We start from the raw sequence: 19,729 nt of genomic DNA on the forward strand, positions 1-19,729 counted from the left end.
AAATAACAAAGGGGGAAAAACCAGGGAAACTCCACTCCGGAACTTCCATCAGGCCTCCGCCCTGAATTGGAATCTTTGTCCTTGAATACCAGTCCTAGTACTTACGTAGCTTCATCCTGTTTAGAATAGTAGATTGGTTCCAGTGTAGATACCAGTCCTACTCCTTAGGTAGAATTTCACATACAAACTGATTTCTAGAATCTGTGAGTACAAACTGAAGTACCCCTCCTTCCCAGTCTCTCCCTCTCTGTACACCGGTCCACAGGAGAGGGGTTTTCCACTAGGTTCTAGGATACTGAGCCGTACTGAGTCAGGTGTTGCAGGCATCTCTTTTATTGATACACAGGTTAAAATACAGACGTAATACATTAATTGGCCTCAGTGTGGGGTTTTTTACAGACAGGGTTTTCATAGAAAAAAACTAAAAAAACGTCAATTGATATGCTGGCGTGATAAATCTATAGTTTAATGCCTGCATTCACTGTCACAGATTAGACCTTTCACTGAAAGTACAGATATCTGGAGAAAACATGTTTTCTCATGTGCTCTGGCTTTACTTCAAATGAAGTAATATAGTCCTGTAGCAGAGCAACACTCCAGAGAAGCATATGGAATATACACAGTACACAAGAACATGTAGTACTAGCAGTAATATAACATGTAGTACTAGCAGTAACAGAACATGTAGTACTAGTAGTAAAAGAACATGTAGTACTAGTAGTAACAGAACATGTAGTACTAGCAGTAATATAACATGTAGTACTAGCAGTAACAGAACATGTAGTACTAGTAGTAAAAGAACATGTAGTACTAGTAGTAACAGAACATGTAGTACTAGCAGTAACAGAACATGTAGTACTAGCAGTAATATAACATGTAGTACTAGCAGTAACAGAACATGTAGTACTAGTAGTAATATAACATGTAGTACTAGCAGTAACAGAACATGTAGTACTAGCAGTAACAGAACATGTAGTACTAGTAGTAACAGAACATGTAGTACTAGCAGAAACAGAACATGTAGTACTAGCAGTAATATAACATGTAGTACTAGTAGTAATATAACATGTAGTACTAGCAGTAACAGAACATGTAGTACTAGTAGTAACAGAACATGTAGTACTAGCAGTAATATAACATGTAGTACTAGTAGTAATATAACATGTAGTACTAGCAGTAATATAACATGTAGTACTAGCAGTAACAGAACATGTAGTACTAGTAGTAATATAACATGTAGTACTAGCAGTAACAGAACATGTAGTACTAGTAGTAACAGAACATGTAGTACTAGCAGTAATATAACATGTAGTACTAGCAGTAATATAACATGTAGTACTAGCAGTAACATAACATGTAGTACTAGCAGTAACAGAACATGTAGTACTAGCAGTAATATAACATGTAGTACTAGTAGTAATATAACATGTAGTACTAGTAGTAAAAGAACATGTAGTACTAGTAGTAACAGAACATGTAGTACTAGCAGTAACAGAACATGTAGTACTAGCAGTAACAGAACATGTAGTACTAGCAGTAACAGAACATGTAGTACTAGCAGTAATATAACATGTAGTACTAGCAGTAATATAACATGTAGTACTAGCAGTAACAGAACATGTAGTACTAGCAGTAATATAACATGTAGTACTAGCAGAAACAGAACATGTAGTACTAGCAGTAACAGAACATGTAGTACTAGCAGTAATATAACATGTAGTACTAGCAGTAACAGAACATGTAGTACTAGTAGTAATATAACATGTAGTACTAGCAGTAACAGAACATGTAGTACTAGCAGTAACAGAACATGTAGTACTAGTAGTAACAGAACATGTAGTACTAGCAGAAACAGAACATGTAGTACTAGCAGTAATATAACATGTAGTACTAGTAGTAATATAACATGTAGTACTAGCAGTAATATAACATGTAGTACTAGTAGTAATATAACATGTAGTACTGGCAGTAACAGAACATGTAGTACTAGCAGTAACAGAACATGTAGTACTAGCAGTAACAGAACATGTAGTACTAGCAGTAACAGAACATGTAGTACTAGCAGTCACAGAACATGTAGTACTAGTAGTAACAGGACATGTAGTACTAGTTGTAACAGAACATGTAGTACTAGCAGTAACAGAACATGTAGTACCAGTAACAGAGGACGCAAATATTCTCCCCAACTGAATATTGGACAAGTTCAAAATTCTAAGTCAATCAAATTGTTGACAGTAATCCAAAGTAGATGAAGAAATACACAAACAACATGGAACATGTCAGAACATGTCTAAGGGAATATGGCTACAAGCAAAGACAGCTAAAGAGGGTAAAGCCAGTAAATGTGACATCAAGACGGTAAATGTAGTCACAGTAACGCAGGGCTGTGTATATGTAGTCACGGTAACGCATGACTGTGTGTATGTAGTTACTGGCGGTCTGATTACTTCCTCAGCTCCTGCGGAGGCCCCTCCCCTGGATGTAGTCCTCCAGACCCTGTAGCTCTCCCATGGCCTTGTCCAGAGTCGCCCTCTCGGACAGCTCAACCACCTGCACAACCATAGAGGGAACAGACGACATGGTGTTAGCTGGAGGAACCTGTCTGGGCTTCTGCTTCGCTTGCTCTTTTAGGTTTAGGCTGGGTAACTGTAGAGCTCTTTTAGGTTTAGGCTGGGTAACTGTAGAACCCTTTAGGTTTAGGCTGGGTAACTATAGAGCTCTTTAGGTTTAGGCTGGGTAACTGTAGAGCTCTTTTAGGTTTAGGCTGGGTAACTGTAGAGCTCTTTAGGTTTAGGCTGGGTAACTGTAGAGCTCTTTAGGTTTAGGCTGGGTAACTATAGAACCCTTTAGGTTTAGGCTGGGTAACTGTAGAGCTCTTTAGGTTTAGGCTGGGTAACTATAGAGCTCTTTAGGTTTAGGCTGGGTAACTGTAGAGCTCTTTAGGTTTAGGCTGGGTAACTGTAGAGCTCTTTAGGTTTAGGCTGGGTAACAGTAGAGCTCTTTAGGTTTAGGCTGGGTAACTGTAGAGCTCTTTAGGATTAGGCTGGGTAACTATAGAGCTCTTTAGGTTTAGGCTGGGTAACTATACAGCTCTTTAGGTTTAGGCTGGGTAACTGTAGAGCTCTTTAGGTTTAGGCTGGGTAACTATAGAGCTCTTTAGGTTTAGGCTGGGTAACTATAGAGCTCTTTAGGTTTAGGCTGGGTAACTGTAGAGCTCTTTAGGTTTAGGCTGGGTAACTGTAGAGCTCTTTAGGTTTAGGCTGGGTAACTGTAGAGCCCTTTAGGTTTAGGCTGGGTAACTGTAGAGCTCTTTGGGTTTAGGCTGGGTAACTGTAGAGCTCTTTAGGTTTCAGGCTGGGTAACTGTATAGCTCTTTAGGTTTAGGCTGGGTCAACTGTAGAGCTCCTTTAGGTTTAGGCTGGGTAACTGTAGAACCCTTTAGGTTTAGGCTGGGTAACTGTAGAGCTCTTTAGGTTTAGGCTGGGTAACTATACAGCTCTTTAGGTTTAGGCTGGGTAACTATAGAGCTCTTTAGGTTTAGGCTGGGTAACTGTAGAGCTCTTTAGGTTTAGGCTGGGTAACAGTAGAGCTCTTTAGGTTTAGGCTGGGTAACTGTAGAGCTCTTTAGGATTAGGCTGGGTAACTATAGAGCTCTTTAGGTTTAGGCTGGGTAACTATACAGCTCTTTAGGTTTAGGCTGGGTAACTGTAGAGCCCTTTAGGTTTAGGCTGGGTAACTGTAGAGCTCTTTAGGTTTAGGCTGGGTAACTGTAGAGCTCTTTAGGTTTAGGCTGGGTAACTATAGAGCTCTTTAGGTTTAGGCTGGGTAACTGTATAGCTCTTTAGGTTTAGGCTGGGTAACTGTAGAGCTCTTTAGGTTTAGGCTGGGTAACTGTATAGCTCTTTAGGTTTAGGCTGGGTAACTGTATAGCTCTTTAGGTTTAGGCTGGGTAACTATACAGCTCTTTAGGTTTAGGCTGGGTAACTGTAGAACCCTTTAGGTTTAGGCTGGGTAACTGTAGAGCTCTTTAGGTTTAGGCTGGGTAACTGTAGAGCTCTTTAGGTTTAGGCTGGGTAACTGTATAGCTCTTTAGGTTTAGGCTGGGTAACTATACAGCTCTTTAGGTTTAGGCTGGGTAACTGTAGAGCTCTTTAGGTTTAGGCTGGGTAACAGTAGAGCTCTTTAGGTTTAGGCTGGGTAACTATAGAACCCTTTAGGTTTAGGCTGGGTAACTATACAGCTCTTTAGGTTTAGGCTGGGTAACTGTAGAGCTCTTTGGGTTTAGGCTGGGTAACTATAGAGCCCTTTGTGGCAACAGTACTTCTGATGTAAAAAAAGGGCTTTCTAAAATAAAATGGATTGATTGAGGAACCTAGAAACAAGCTATTAAGGCCAGTCAATGACACATGCTTGCACAGTCTAGCTGTAACACACAGTGATGTTCTGTAACCTATCTTGAGTGTTATTGATGTGTGATCACTATAGATTAAGAGGTAACGTGGAACCCCACCTTTTTACTGGCTGCCTTCAGTCTCTGCAGTTGCAGAATGGCTGCATCCTTCGACAGCAGCTCCAAATCTTCCTCTATCTTAGACTGGACAATAAACACAATAAATTAGAAAGATTAGGTTGTCGTTCATTACCTCATGCTGACGTGTCCCGTGTGGTTGTTTATTGCAGTTGTGTATGTTTATGTGCTTTGTGTTTGATTGTCAGCGCAGTCGTGTTCACCTCATTCACTGGCTTCCCAGCAGCTTCCTGGTACAGCTTTTCACAGATCTTTTTCTGCAATCAATCAATCAGCCAATCAAACAATCATATCTATTTAAAAAGCTTGTACTTTGTCAGCTGTTGTCACAAATTGCTTTGACAGATTAGTGTGAGAGTCTTCTACAGACATTAGCAGGGTTCTCAGTACAGGGTAACATAATCACTGAAACACAAGAAGGGCCACAGGAAATCCTGTCTGTGTTTGAGTCTCTACCTTCACAGAGAGATGGTTCATGCATTCACATAGGAAGTGTCCCAAAAATGGCACCCTATTTCATATATAGTGCACTACTTTTAACCAGAGCCCTATGGATCCTGCTCAAAAGTAGTGCACTATGTAGGGAATAGGGTGCCATTTGGGAGGCAGTTATAATGTTTGAGACACTTACTGGGTGAACGCATTTCTTCACTTCATCCAGCAGGCCCCCAAGGTCAAGATAATTTCTGTCTTGTCTCTGGAGAACTTCCCGATAAAAGTCCAGGATTTTGAGCAGGACACAGCCGTGGTACTGGACATGGGAGAGAACAGGAGAATGGACATTGTGTTAGTAAATGTGCTGCCGAGGTCGAGCACGATGGACATGGTGTTGATGGAACTTCTTCATTGCACTCATTCGTCTCAGACTCATGCATGATCCCAGAGCTTGCACCAATAAACCAATCAATCAAATGTCTTTTTTAAAGCCCTTTTCACATCAGCCGATGTCAAAGTGCTTTACAGAAACCCATTCTAAAACCCCAAAGAGCAAGCTATGCAGAGGCAAAAGCACAGTGGCAAAACTCAATACAAGTCAGGAACCTAGAGAACAACCGGGCTCTGAGGGGTGGCCTGTCCTCTTCTGGCTGTACCATGTAGAGATTAGAAACCTAGAGAGGAACCAGGCTCTGAGGAGAGGCCTGTCCTCTTCTGGCTGTACCAGGTAGAGATTAGAAACCTAGAGAGGAACCAGGCTCTGAGGGGAGGCCTGTCCTCTTCTGGCTGTACCAGGTAGAGATTAGAAACCTAGAGAGGAACCAGGCTCTGAGGAGTGGCCTGTCCTCTTCTGTGTCAGTCCTTACCTTCTTGTGCTTCTTGATCTTGTCAAAGGTGACTGTCTTTAACAGGATCCTGCCATCATGAGACGTGTTTGTCTAGTGAAGGAAACGACAGGTACAGAATGTCAATCTTCTATACAGACTCATTCATACATGACCCATCAAAATAGAATCTATCTCTGGTTAGCCATTGGGAGTGTAATGACCCATCAAAATAGAATCTATCTCTGGTTAGCGTACCCATGATTTTACCACTCAAAACTCAAGTTCCAAGCCCTGTCCATAGATGATATTTCAATGCATTGAAGTGCGTCACAAGCCACAGGGACACACTGAATGGTGTCAGAACGGCAGGATCCATTGTGGAGGACTGCGACATCTGACACTGATCCTGACACATTACACATTTTGCCATACAACGCTTCAGTAAAGTTGTGTTGCTGTTATACAGACGTGTATTTCCAGTTATACAGTAATCACATTATTCCTCCAGGTTTAACATTTAGACATCAAGTGACCAAGAGCATTTTCAAACGCATGTGGCTACATTGGGTAACAGTTTACATTACAGTGTTCCTACTACACTGTTTCTGTCAGTGCAGTGTAATAACTATGGTGTGATACTGTTTATTTAATGTTTATTTCACCTTTATTTAACCAGGTAGGCCAGTTGAGAACAAGTTCTCATTTACAACTGCGACCTGGCCAAGATAAAGAAAAGCAGTGCGACACAAACAACACAGAGTTACACATAAACAAACGTTCAGTCAATAACACAATAGAAAAATCTGTATACAGTGTGTGCAAATGGAGTAAGGAGGTAAGGCAATAAATAGGCCAATAGTGGCGAAGTAATTACAATTTAGCAAATTACACTGGAGTGATAGATGTGCAGTTGAGGATGTGCAAGTAGAAATACTGGTGTGCAAAAGAGCAGAAAAACAAATATGGGGATGAGGTAGGTAGTTGGTTGGATGGGCTATTTACAGATGGGCTATGTACAGCGCAGCGATCGGTAAGCTGTTCTGACAGCTGATGCTTAAAGTTAGTGAGGGAGATATAAGTCTCCAACTTCAGTGATTTTTGCAATTCGTTCCAGTCATTGGCAGCAGAGAACTGGAAGGAAAGGTGGCCAAAGGGAGTGTTGGCTTTGGGGATGACCAGTGCAATATACCTGCTGGACTACATTGTCTTTGGGGGAGAGGTCCTGATGTAGAGAATACAGTATATATAGAGAGATATACAGTAGTGTACTAATGACGACAGTATATATAGAGATATATACAGTAGTGAACTAATGAAGACAGTGTATATATAGAGATTACATTTACATTTACATTTAAGTCATTTAGCAGACGCTCTTATCCAGAGCGACTTACAAATTGGTGCATTCACCTTATGATATCCAGTGGAACAACCACTTTACAATAGTGCATCTAAATCTTTTAAGGGGGGGGGGGGGGGGGTTAGAAGGATTACTTTATCCTATCCCAGGTATTCCTTAAAGTGGTGGGGTTTCAGGTGTCTCCGGAAGGTGGTGATTGACTCCGCTGTCCTGGCGTCGTGAGGGAGCTTGTTCCACCATTGGGGTGCCAGAGCAGCGAACAGTTTTGACTGGGCTGAGCGGGAACTGTGCTTCCTCAGAGGTAGGGGGGCCAGCAGGCCAGAGGTGGATGAACGCAGTGCCCTTGTTTGGGTGTAGGGCCTGATCAGAGCCTGAAGGTATGGAGGTGCCGTTCCCTTCACAGCTCCGTAGGCAATCACCATGGTCTTGTAGCGGATGCGAGCTTCAACTGGAAGCCAGTGGAGAGAGCGGAGGAGCTATATACAGTAGTGTACTAGTGAAGACAGTATATAGAGAGAGAGATATATATATATACAGTAGTGTACTAATGAAGACAGTATATATAGAGAGATATACAGTAGTCTGCTGATGAAGACAGTATACAGTTGGCAGGTCAATTAGGAAATCTACTCTGTGCATGACACAAGTCATTTTTCCAACAATTGTTTACAGACAGATTATTTCACTTATGATTCACTGTATCACAATTCCAGTAGGTCAGAAGTTTACATACACTAAGTTGACTGTGCCTTTAAACAGCTTGGAAAATTCCAGAAAATGATGTCATGGTTTTAGAAGCTTCTGATATGCTAATTGACATCATTTGAGTCAATTGGAGGTGTACCTGTGGATGTATTTCAAGGCCTACCTTCAAACTCAGTGCCTCTTTGCTTGACATCATGGAAAATCAAAAGGAATCAGCCAAGACCTCAGAAAAAAAATTGTAGACCTCCACAAGTCTGGTTCATCCTTGGGAGCAATTTCCAAATGCCTGAAGGTACCACGTTCATCTGTACAAACAATAGTACGCAAGTATAAACACCATGGGACCATGGAGCCGTCATACTGCTCAGGAAGGAGATGCGTTCTGTCTCCTAGAGATGAACGTTCTTTGGTGCAAAAAGTGCAAATCAATCCCAGAACAACAGCAAAGGACCTTGTGAAGATGCTGGAGGAAACGGGTACAAAGTATCTATATCCACAGTAAAACGAGTCCTATATCGACATAACTTGAAAGGCCGCTCAGCAAGGAAGAAGCCACTGCTCCAAAACCGTCAAAAGACAGACTACAGTTTGCAACTGCACATGGGGACAAAGATTGTACTTTTTGGAGAAATGTCCTCTGGTCTGATGAAACAAAAATAGAACTGTTTGGCCATGATGACCATCGTTATGTTTGGAGGAAAAAGGGAAGGCTTGCAAGCCGAAGAACACCATCCCAACCGTGAAACACGGGGGTGGCAGCATCATGTTGTGGGGGTACTTTGCTGCAGGAGGGACTTGTGCAATTCACAAAATAGATGGCATCTCGAGGAAGAAAAATGATGTGGATATATTGAAGCAACATCTCAAGACATCAGTCAGGAAGTTAAAGCTTGGTCGCAAATGGGTCTTCCAATTGGCCAATGACTCCAAGCATACTTCCAAAGTGGTGGCAAAATGGCTTAAGGACAACAAAGTCAAGGTATTGGAGCGGCCATCACAAAGCCCTGACCTCAATCCTATAGAAAATGTGTGGGCAGAACTGAAAAAGCATGTGAAAGCAAGGAGGCCTACAAACCTGACTCAGTTACACCAGCTCCGTCAGGAGGAATGGACCAAAATTCACCCAACTTATTGTGGGAAGCTTGTGGAAGGCTACCCGAAATGTTTGACCCAAGTTAAACAATTTAAAGGCAGTGCTACCAAATACTAATTGAGTGTATGTAAACTTCTGACCCAGTGGGAATGTGATGAAAGAAATAAAAGCTGAAATAAATCATTCTCTCTACTATTATTCTGACATTTCACATTTTTAACATAAAGTGGTGATCCTAACTGACCTAAGACAGGGAACTTTTACTCTGATTAAATATCAGGAATTGTGAAAAACTGAGTTTGAATGTATTTGGCTAAGGTGTATGTAAACTTCCGACTTCAACTGTATATAGAGAGATATACGGTAGTCTACTGATGAAGACAGTATATATAGAGAGATATACAGTAGTCTACTGATGAAGACAGTATATACAGTATAGAGAGATATACAGTAGTCTACTGATGAAGACAGTATATATAGAGAGATATACAGTAGTCTACTGATGAAGACAGTATATATAGAGAGATATACAGTAGTCTACTGATGAAGACAGTATATACAGTATAGAGAGATATACAGTAGTCTACTGATGAAGACAGGTATATATAGAGAGATATGACAGTAGTCTACTGATGAAGACAGTATATAGAGAGAGATATACAGTAGTCTACTGATGAAGACAGTATATACAGTATAGAGAGATATACAGTAGTCTACTGATGAATACAGTGTATATATATAGAGAGATATACAGTAGTGTACTAATGAAGACAGTATTTGTAATTACAGTTGGTCGGTACTTACGAAGTCTTTCTGGACTTCCTGGATCAGCTCCTGCAGTTTGGCCAGGTCCACACAATGAGAGACACCGTCCTTCATACAGCCTGACCTGGCCCTGGATCGGGCCCTGGACCGGGCCCTGGACCGGGCCTCCCTCTGGACCCGGGCAGTAGCACAGTCCTGACCCGTAACAGCCAGAAGGAGGACCAGCAGCAGAGAGAACTGGACCACACTGGACAAACTGGACATACTTATACTGGTTCACCTGGTACCTGCTTCAACTGGTACCTGCTTCAACTGGATCAACTGCTCACCTTGTCTCTGTCTGAATCACCTGGTCACCTGGTTCGTTCAATCTCTGTTTGAATCACCTGATTCAAATGACCTGCCAAATATCTGACCTACAGTACATACAGGATCTGAATCTCTGAATCTCTGATGTACAATCGACTCACTGAGTTTCCTACTCTACTAACTGACTGATTTGAAAGACTGACTGAGCAAATTATTCCCTTCTTCCTCCTCTCAGCAGGTGAGTCAGTCACGTCTGTTCTGTTCTCTGCAGGTGAAGGCTCTGGCATTCCTCTCTACAGTCACTAACCTTTATATGCTGCCAGAGCTCCTCCTGATGATGTAACATTACACACACACACACACATATCTAAACGTGCACACACCCTCCTTCCCTCCCTCCCTCCCTCCCTCCCTCCCTCCCTCCCTCCCTCCCTCCCTCCCTCCCTCCCTCCCTGCATGTTGTCATTCTGTTCTCTGGAATGTGCAACCTGATGACAGAATCCTTGTTGGTCAGTGCTGTCCCTTGAAACCTGAGGTGGGCAGATTTCTATCCTTTATTAATTCCTGTGGATCCCTCTGGTCTCCTGGTCCTGAGAAGCTGTACTCTATACAGTTCAGGACAACACTAAAGAATTACATTGCGCATCATAACAGATAGTATATGTATGTTTACCATGTCTTCACGTATCAGGGTTACAGTTACAACATGAAACAAGTGAAAGGTGTGGACTTGAGGATGATTTAACCAGGTCATGACATTTGAAGGTGTTTGGTTTGAATGCGACGTCCTAGATTCTATTTGGTGATGAAACCACAAGTAACGTGCTTTTCTTCAGCAAATAGTTGTAATGAAACAAGAAAATAGTTGCACCATCAGCACACACCCATAACTGTTTACAATGCAAACACCTGAGTGAAATATCATGGCCAGATATTGATTGATTGATAATTGATTGTGGATATTGTGGTGAGAAGAACGATTAGATCTAACTCGGGCGGTGTTTAGATGTTGGTGGCCTGCTCGGCCTATTCAGCCTCAGAGACAGAGACAGTGATGTTAGTGGCCTGTTCAGCCTGTTCAGCCTCAGAGACAGAGACAGTGGTGTTAGTGGCCTGTTCAGCCTCAGAGACAGAGACAGTGGTGTTAGTGGCCTGTTCAGCCTCAGAGACAGAAACATTGATGCTGGTGGCCTGCTCGACCTGTTCAGCCTCAGAGACAGAGACAGTGATGTTGGTGGCCTGTTCAGCCTCAGAGACAGAGACAGTGATGTTGGTGGCCTGTTCAGCCTCAGAGACAGAGACAGTGATGTTGGTGGCCTGCTCGACCTGTTCAGCCTCAGAGACAGAGACAGTGATGTTGGTGGCCGGTTCAGCCTCAGAGACAGAGACAGTGATGCTGGTGGCCTGCTCGACCTGTTCAGCCTCAGAGACAGAGACAGTGATGTTGGTGGCCTGCTCGGCCGGTTCAGCCTCAGAGACAGAGACAGTGATGTTGGTGGCCGGTTCAGCCTCAGAGACAGAGACAGTGATGTTGGTGGCCGGTTCAGCCTCAGAGACAGAGACAGTGATGTTGGTGGCCTGTTCAGCCTCAGAGACAGAGACAGTGATGTTGGTGGCCTGTTCAGCCTCAGAGACAGAGACAGTGATGTTGGTGGCCTGTTCAGCCTCAGAGACAGAAACAGTGATGTTGGTGGCCTGCTCGACCTGTTCAGCCTCAGAGACAGAGACAGTGATGTTGGTGGCCTGCTCGACCTGTTCAGCCTCAGAGACAGAGACAGAGACAGAGACAGTGATGTTGGTGGCCTGCTCGGCCTGTTCAGAGACAGAAACATTGATGCTCGACCTGTTCAGCCTCAGAGACAGTGATGACTCAGTCATAACGTCAGCCGGGTCTTAAAGCTGTGCTGGTGTAGCAGAAAGATGTGGTGGTAACAAGCTGTAGGGTTGTGGACACTTAGTCTACTTTCCTATGAGAATGAAGTGGGGGGGGGGGGGGGGGCTTTTAGAGTGACTCACATGCGTCAGTTGGCCTAGTTTTAATGTTCCTATACAGCCACATAGCTGTCCACTTCTGAGGTGGCAACTACTCTGACAACAGGTTGTTGTTGGCATTATGGACTTGATGTTGGCTCTAAAGTAGACCAGGTTGATGTTGGCTCTAAAGTAGACCAGGTTGTTATTGACTCTAAAGTAGACCAGGTTGTTGTTGTTGGCTCTAAAGTAGACCAGGTTGATGTTGACTCTAAAGTAGACCAGGTTGATGTTGACTCTAAAGTAGACCAGGTTGTTGTTGTCTCTAAAGTACACCAGGTTGATGTTGTCTCTAAAGTAGACCAGGTTGATGTTGACTCTAAAGTAGACCAGGTTGTTGTTGTTGACTCTAAAGTAGACCAGGTTGATGTTGACTCTAAAGTAGATCAGGTTGATGTTGGCTCTAAAGTAGACCAGGTTGATGTTGACTCTAAAGTAGACCAGGTTGATGTTGACTCTAAAGTAGACCAGGTTGATGTTGGCTCTAAAGTAGACCAGGTTGATGTTGACTCTAAAGTAGACCAGGTTGATGTTGACTCTAAAGTAGACCAGGTTGTTGTTGTTGACTCTAAAGTAGACCAGGTTGATGTTGGCTCTAAAGTAGATCAGGTTGATGTTGACTCTAAAGTAGACCAGGTTGATGTTGACTCTAAAGTAGACCAGGTTGTTGTTGACTCTAAAGTAGACCAGGTTGTTGTTGGCTCTAAAGTAGACCAGGTTGATGTTGACTCTGAAGTAGATCAGGTTGTTGTTGTCTCTAAAGTAGACCAGGTTGATGTTGACTCTAAAGTAGACCAGGTTGTTGTTGACTCTAAAGTAGACCAGGTTGTTGTTGGCTCTAAAGTAGACCAGGTTGTTGTTGGCTCTAAAGTAGACCAGGTTGTTGTTGACTCTAAAGTAGACCAGGTTGATGTTGACTCTAAAGTAGACCAGGTTGTTGTTGACTCTAAAGTAGATCAGGTTGTTGTTGACTCTAAAGTAGACCAGGTTGATGTTGACTCTAAAGTAGACCAGGTTGTTGTTGGCTCTAAAGTAGACCAGGTTGTTGTTGACATTATGGACTTGATGTTGACTCTGAAGTAGACCAGGTTGTTGTTGACTCTAAAGTAGACCAGGTTGATGTTGACTCTAAAGTAGACCAGGTTGTTGTTGACTCTAAAGTAGACCAGGTTGTTGTTGACATTACGGACTTGATGTTGACTCTAAAGTAGACCAGGTTGTTGTTGACTCTAAAGTAGACCAGGTTGATGTTGACTCTAAAGTAGACCAGGTTGATGTTGACTCTAAAGTAGACCAGGTTGTTGTTGACTCTAAAGTAGACCAGGTTGATGTTGGCTCTAAAGTAGACCAGGTTGTTGTTGACATTATGGACTTGATGTTGGCTCTAAAGTAGATCAGGTTGTTGTTGACTCTAAAGTAGACCAGGTTGTTGTTGACTCTAAAGTAGACCAGGTTGATGTTGGCTCTAAAGTAGATCAGGTTGATGTTGACTCTGAAGTAGACCAGGTTGATGTTGACTCTAAAGTAGACCAGGTTGTTGTTGACTCTAAAGTAGACCAGGTTAATGTTGACTCTAAAGTAGACCAGGTTGTTGTTGTCTCTAAAGTAGACCAGGTTGTTGTTGACTCTAAAGTAGACCAGGTTGTTGTTGGCATTATGGACTTGATGTTGACTCTGAAGTAGACCAGGTGGTTGTTGGCATTATGGACTTGATGTTGACTCTAAAGTAGACCAGGTGGTTGTTGGCATTATGGACTTGATGTTGGCTCTAAAGTAGACCAGGTGGTTGTTGGCATTATGGACTTGATGTTGGCTCTAAAGTAGACCATTGGAATGGCTTCTAGTGCCGTCGTCATGGCCACATTACCGTAAGGAAGTTACAATCAACTGATCAACACACAACGTTGTGATTTTGTTCGTTGATATCTGTTATGTAATCCTAATAAGGGCCTAAAACCTGTTGTTAAACATGTAGGAAGCCACAGAGTGTGTTCTGATAGGCTGTCAAAGGAGAGGCTATAAGCACCGTAGTCTTTTAACCAGGCAAGTCAGTTAAGAACAAATTCCTACTTACAAAGACGGTCTACCCAGGCCAAACCCGGACGACACTGGGCCAATTGTGCTCCGTCCTATGGGACTCCCAATAACAGCCGGTGGTGATACAGCCTGGAATCGAACCAGGGTCTGTAATGACATCTCTAGCACGGAGATACAGTGCCTTAGACCGCTGCGCCACTCGGTGGCCACGTAGACCAGACTGGACTATTCCTTACTGTAATATATACATTTATATTGTCTGGTATATTATATACCTTTATATTGTCTTTATGATGTAATATTTACCTTTATATTGTCTGGTGTATTATATACCTTTATATTGTCTGGTGTATTATATACCTCTGTATTGTCTTTATGATGTATTATACATCTTTATATTATCTTTATGATATATTATATACCTTTATATTGTCTTTATGATATATTATATTCCTTTATATTGTCTTTATGATATATTATATACCTTTATATTGTCTTTATGATGTGTTACATATATATATATGTTGGCATTATGGACTTGATGTTGACTCTAAAGTAGATCAGGTTGATGTTGACTCTAAAGTAGATCAGGTTGATGTTGACTCTAAAGTAGACCAGGTTGTTATTGACTCTAAAGTAGACCAGGTTGTTGTTGACTCTAAAGTAGACCAGGTTGTTGTTGGCTCTAAAGTAGACCAGGTTGTTGTTGGCATTATGGACTTGATGTTGACTCTAAAGTAGACCAGGTTGATGTTGTCTCTAAAGTAGACCAGGTTGTTGTTGGCTCTAAAGTAGACCAGGTTGTTGTTGTCTCTAAAGTAGACCAGGTTGATGTTGACTCTAAAGTAGACCAGGTTGTTGTTGGCTCTAAAGTAGACCAGGTTGTTGTTGGCATTATGGACTTGATGTTGACTCTAAAGTAGATCAGGTTGTTGTTGTCTCTAAAGTAGACCAGGTTGTTGTTGTCTCTAAAGTAGACCAGGTTGATGTTGACTCTAAAGTAGACCAGGTTGTTGTTGACTCTAAAGTAGACCAGGTTGTTGTTGACTCTAAAGTAGATCAGGTTGTTGTTGACTCTAAAGTAGAACAGGTTGTTGTTGGCAGTATGGACTTGATGTTGACTCTAAAGTAGATCAGGTTGTTGTTGGCATTATGGACTTGATGTTGGCTCTAAAGTAGACCAGGTTGATGTTGACTCTAAAGTAGACCAGGTTGTTGTTGGCTCTAAAGTAGACCAGGTTGATGTTGGCTCTAAAGTAGATCAGGTTGTTTTTGACTCTAAAGTAGATCAGGTTGTTGTTGGCATTATGGACTTGATGTTGGCTCTAAAGTAGACCAGGTTGATGTTGACTCTAAAGTAGACCAGGTTGTTGTTGTTGTCTCTAAAGTAGATCAGGTTGTTGTTGACTCTAAAGTAGACCAGGTTGTTGTTGACTCTAAAGTAGACCAGGTTGTTGTTGTCTCTAAAGTAGATCAGGTTGTTGTTGACTCTAAAGTAGACCAGGTTGTTGTTGACTCTACAGTAGACCAGGTTGTTGTTGACTCTAAAGTAGACCAGGTTGTTGTTGTCTCTAAAGTAGATCAGGTTGTTGTTGACTCTAAAGTAGACCAGGTTGTTGTTGACTCTACAGTAGACCAGGTTGTTGTTGTTGTCTCTAAAGTAGACCAGGTTGTTGTTGTCTCTAAAGTAGATCAGGTTGATGTTGACTCTAAAGTAGACCAGGTTGTTGTTGTCTCTAAAGTAGACCAGGTTGTTGTTGACTCTAAAGTAGATCAGGTTGTTGTTGTTGTCTCTAAAGTAGATCAGGTTGTTGTTGACTCTAAAGTAGATCAGGTTGATGTTGACTCTAAAGTAGACCAGGTTGATGTTGACTCTAAAGTAGACCAGGTTGTTGTTGTTGTCTCTAAAGTAGATCAGGTTGTTGTTGACTCTAAAGTAGATCAGGTTGATGTTGACTCTAAAGTTGACCAGGTTGTTGTTGTCTCTAAAGTAGACCAGGTTGATGTTGACTCTAAAGTAGACCAGGTTGTTGTTGGCATTATGGACTTGATGTTGACTCTAAAGTAGACCAGGTTGATGTTGGGTCTAAAGTAGACCAGGTTGTTGTTGTCTCTAAAGTAGACCAGGTTGTTGTTGGCTCTAAAGTAGACCAGGTTGTTGTTGACTCTAAAGTAGATCAGGTTGTTGTTGACTCTAAAGTAGACCAGGTTGTTGTTGGCTCTAAAGTAGACCAGGTTGTTGTTGGCTCTAAAGTAGACCAGGTTGTTGTTGTCTCTAAAGTAGACCAGGTTGATGTTGACTCTAAAGTAGACCAGGTTGTTGTTGGCTCTAAAGTAGACCAGGTTGTTGTTGGCTCTAAAGTAGACCAGGTTGTTGTTGGCATTATGGACTTGATGTTAACTCTAAAGTAGACCAGGTTGATGTTGACTCTAAAGTAGACCAGGTTGTTGTTGTCTCTAAAGTAGACCAGGTTGTTGTTGACTCTAAAGTAGATCAGGTTGTTGTTGACTCTAAAGTAGAACAGGTTGTTGTTGGCAGTATGGACTTGATGTTGACTCTAAAGTAGACCAGGTTGTTGTTGACTCTAAAGTAGACCAGGTTGTTGTTGACTCTAAAGTAGATCAGGTTGTTGTTGACTCTAAAGTAGAACAGGTTGTTGTTGGCAGTATGAACTTGATGTTGACTCTAAAGTAGATCAGGTTGTTGTTGGCATTATGGACTTGATGTTGGCTCTAAAGTAGACCAGGTTGATGTTGGCTCTAAAGTAGACCAGGTTGTTGTTGACTCTAAAGTAGACCAGGTTGATGTTGGCTCTAAAGTAGATCAGGTTGTTTTTGACTCTAAAGTAGATCAGGTTGTTGTTGGCATTATGGACTTGATGTTGGCTCTAAAGTAGACCAGGTTGATGTTGACTCTAAAGTAGACCAGGTTGTTGTTGTTGTCTCTAAAGTAGACCAGGTTGTTGTTGTTGTCTCTAAAGTAGACCAGGTTGTTGTTGACTCTACAGTAGACCAGGTTGTTGTTGTTGTCTCTAAAGTAGACCAGGTTGTTGTTGTCTCTAAAGTAGATCAGGTTGATGTTGACTCTAAAGTAGACCAGGTTGTTGTTGTCTCTAAAGTAGACCAGGTTGTTGTTGACTCTAAAGTAGATCAGGTTGTTGTTGTTGTCTCTAAAGTAGATCAGGTTGTTGTTGACTCTAAAGTAGATCAGGTTGATGTTGACTCTAAAGTAGACCAGGTTGATGTTGACTCTAAAGTAGACCAGGTTGTTGTTGTTGTCTCTAAAGTAGATCAGGTTGTTGTTGACTCTAAAGTAGATCAGGTTGATGTTGACTCTAAAGTAGACCAGGTTGTTGTTGTCTCTAAAGTAGATCAGGTTGTTGTTGGCTCTAAAGTAGATCAGGTTGTTGTTGACTCTAAAGTAGATCAGGTTGATGTTGACTCTAAAGTAGACCAGGTTGTTGTTGTCTCTAAAGTAGACCAGGTTGATGTTGACTCTAAAGTAGACCAGGTTGTTGTTGGCATTATGGACTTGATGTTGACTCTAAAGTAGACCAGGTTGATGTTGACTCTAAAGTAGACCAGGTTGTTGTTGACTCTAAAGTAGACCAGGTTGTTGTTGACTCTAAAGTAGACCAGGTTGTTGTTGGCTCTAAAGTAGACCAGGTTGTTGTTGGCTCTAAAGTAGACCAGGTTGTTGTTGACTCTAAAGTAGATCAGGTTGTTGTTGTCATTATGGACTTGATGTTGGCTCTAAAGTAGACCAGGTGGTTGTTGGCATTATGGACTTGATGTTGGCTCTAAAGTAGACCAGGTGGTTGTTGGCATTATGGACTTGATGTTGACTCTGAAGTAGACCACTGGAATGCCTTCTAGTGCCATCGTCATGGCCACATTACCATAAGGAAGTTACAATCAACTGATCAACACACAACATTGTGATTTTGTTCGTTGATATCTGTTATGTAATCCTAATAAGGGCCTAAAACCTGTTGTTAAACATGTAGGAAGCCACAGAGTGTGTTCTGATAGGCTGTCAAAGGGTAAGCCAAAAGCACCCTACTCTTTTCATTTTTTTAACCTTTATTTAACTAGGCATGTCTGTTAAGAACAACTTCCTGTTCGGTGTATTATATTCCTTTATATTGTCTTTATGATGTATTATATTCCTTTATATTGTCTTTATGATGTATTATATTCCTCTGTATTGTCTTTATGATGTATTATACATCTTTATATTATCTTTATGATATATTATATTCCTTTATATTGTCTTTATGGTGTATTTTCTACCTTTTATATTGTCTTTATGATGTATTATATTCCTTTATATTGTCTTTATGATGTATTATATTCCTTTATATTGTCTTTATGATGTATTATATTCCTTTATATTGTCTTTATGATGTATTATATACCTTTTATATTGTCTTTATGATGTGCTGTACTAATCTTGTTCACGTCAAAATGTACAAGTCTCGGTCTTAATGTATCTTAGTCTTGTATTCTATGTCTGTGCAGAGAGACTCTACTCTACATGCTGTCCAATGAAGATGCCTTAGTTTAGTTCAGGCACCAGCTTAGCCACCCTGGAAACCACAGTAGGACCCCTGCTCAAAGCACAGGAAGCAGCATGCAAAATCTAGACACTATAGACTTGACTGTCAGCTCTACTTGCCAATACTCATAGTTATTATGCTCTAGCATAGCAATAAGAGTGGTAAGTGCAATGAATTGAATGCAATGCAATGGCAGGATACAGCAATACTTATCAGTAGGTGTGAATGGACATGCATTGATCTGCTCCTGGAAAATTCCATGTAGTCTTCCATCTGTTCAACACCATTGTCTTCTGGAGGTATGGAAGGCACACACACACACACACACACACACACACACACACACACACACACACACACACACACACACACACACACACACACACACACACACACACACACACACACACACACACACACACACACACACACACACACACACACACAGAGAATATCACTCCTCTGAACAATGAGCGGCCCGAGTATCTTCTACTGATTATACACCCCGTCAGCTTCAAGTCTACCATCCATCCACTGCCACCTAGGGAAATGAAAATATACACACACACACACACACTACTGACCAGCCATGCCAGCCATGCCAGCCTCACCAGCCATGCCAGCCTCGCCAGCCTCGCCAGCCATGCCAGCCATGCCAGCCTCACCAGCCAGAAAGGGGACCATCCAGTCATCATGCATCCTCACTGACTCCACCCACCCCGGGGTGCCAGCTTCACCAGTCCTCCTAGCTTCCAACGGACTCCAACTGACATCCTCGACCTATTGTAATTAATCAGCACATTTAAAATATTCAGGAGCTGAAATTGTAACCTAAGACTGCAGTGTGTTACACTTTCCCATGACTCCACCATAACAGTGAGTCATCAAAGGATGGATGGCTGCTCAGTGTCCAGTTGTACGACACCGCCGCTGCACTCTACAAACAGACGGTCCGTGGTGTTGGTCCGTGGTGTGTAATGAGGAGCCAACAGACGGTCCGTGGTGTGTAATGAGGAGCCAACAGACGGTCCGTGGTGTTGGTCCGTGGTGTGTAATGAGGAGCCAACAGACGGTCCGTGG

The 19,729-nt window shown here is 42.1% G+C and overlaps 1 protein-coding gene across 1 annotated transcript; it reads right to left on the minus strand.

Annotated features, from left to right (window-relative positions):
- Positions 1-317: 317 nt before the first annotated feature.
- si:ch211-266a5.12 (uncharacterized) lies at positions 318-10,356 on the minus strand. Its single transcript, XM_045700199.2, has 6 exons — positions 9,753-10,356; positions 5,830-5,901; positions 5,160-5,279; positions 4,732-4,785; positions 4,511-4,594; positions 318-2,550 (listed from the first exon to the last, which is right to left on the minus strand). The coding sequence occupies exons 1-6, from the start codon at positions 9,975-9,977 to the stop codon at positions 2,452-2,454; spliced, it is 654 nt and encodes a 217-aa protein (XP_045556155.2). The 5' UTR covers positions 9,978-10,356; the 3' UTR covers positions 318-2,451.
- Between the last annotated feature and the right edge of the window lie 9,373 nt (positions 10,357-19,729).

The sequence above is a fragment of the Salmo salar genome, chromosome 07 (assembly GCF_965601325.2).
Source record: "Salmo salar chromosome 07, fSalSal1, whole genome shotgun sequence".
NCBI lineage: Eukaryota > Metazoa > Chordata > Actinopteri > Salmoniformes > Salmonidae > Salmo > Salmo salar.

Excerpts from the sequence above, each read along its gene's own strand:
- si:ch211-266a5.12 (XM_045700199.2), bottom strand. The coding sequence starts at position 9,977 with ATGTCCAGTTTGTCCAGTGTGGTCCAGTTCTCTCTGCTGCTGGTCCTC. Across the intron at positions 4,786-5,159 it reads TGAAGAAATGCGTTCACCCA|AAAAAGATCTGTGAAAAGCT; the intron begins GTAAGTGTCTCA and ends GATTGATTGCAG. Across the intron at positions 2,551-4,510 it reads TGAAGGCAGCCAGTAAAAAG|GTGGTTGAGCTGTCCGAGAG; the intron begins GTGGGGTTCCAC and ends ATGGTTGTGCAG.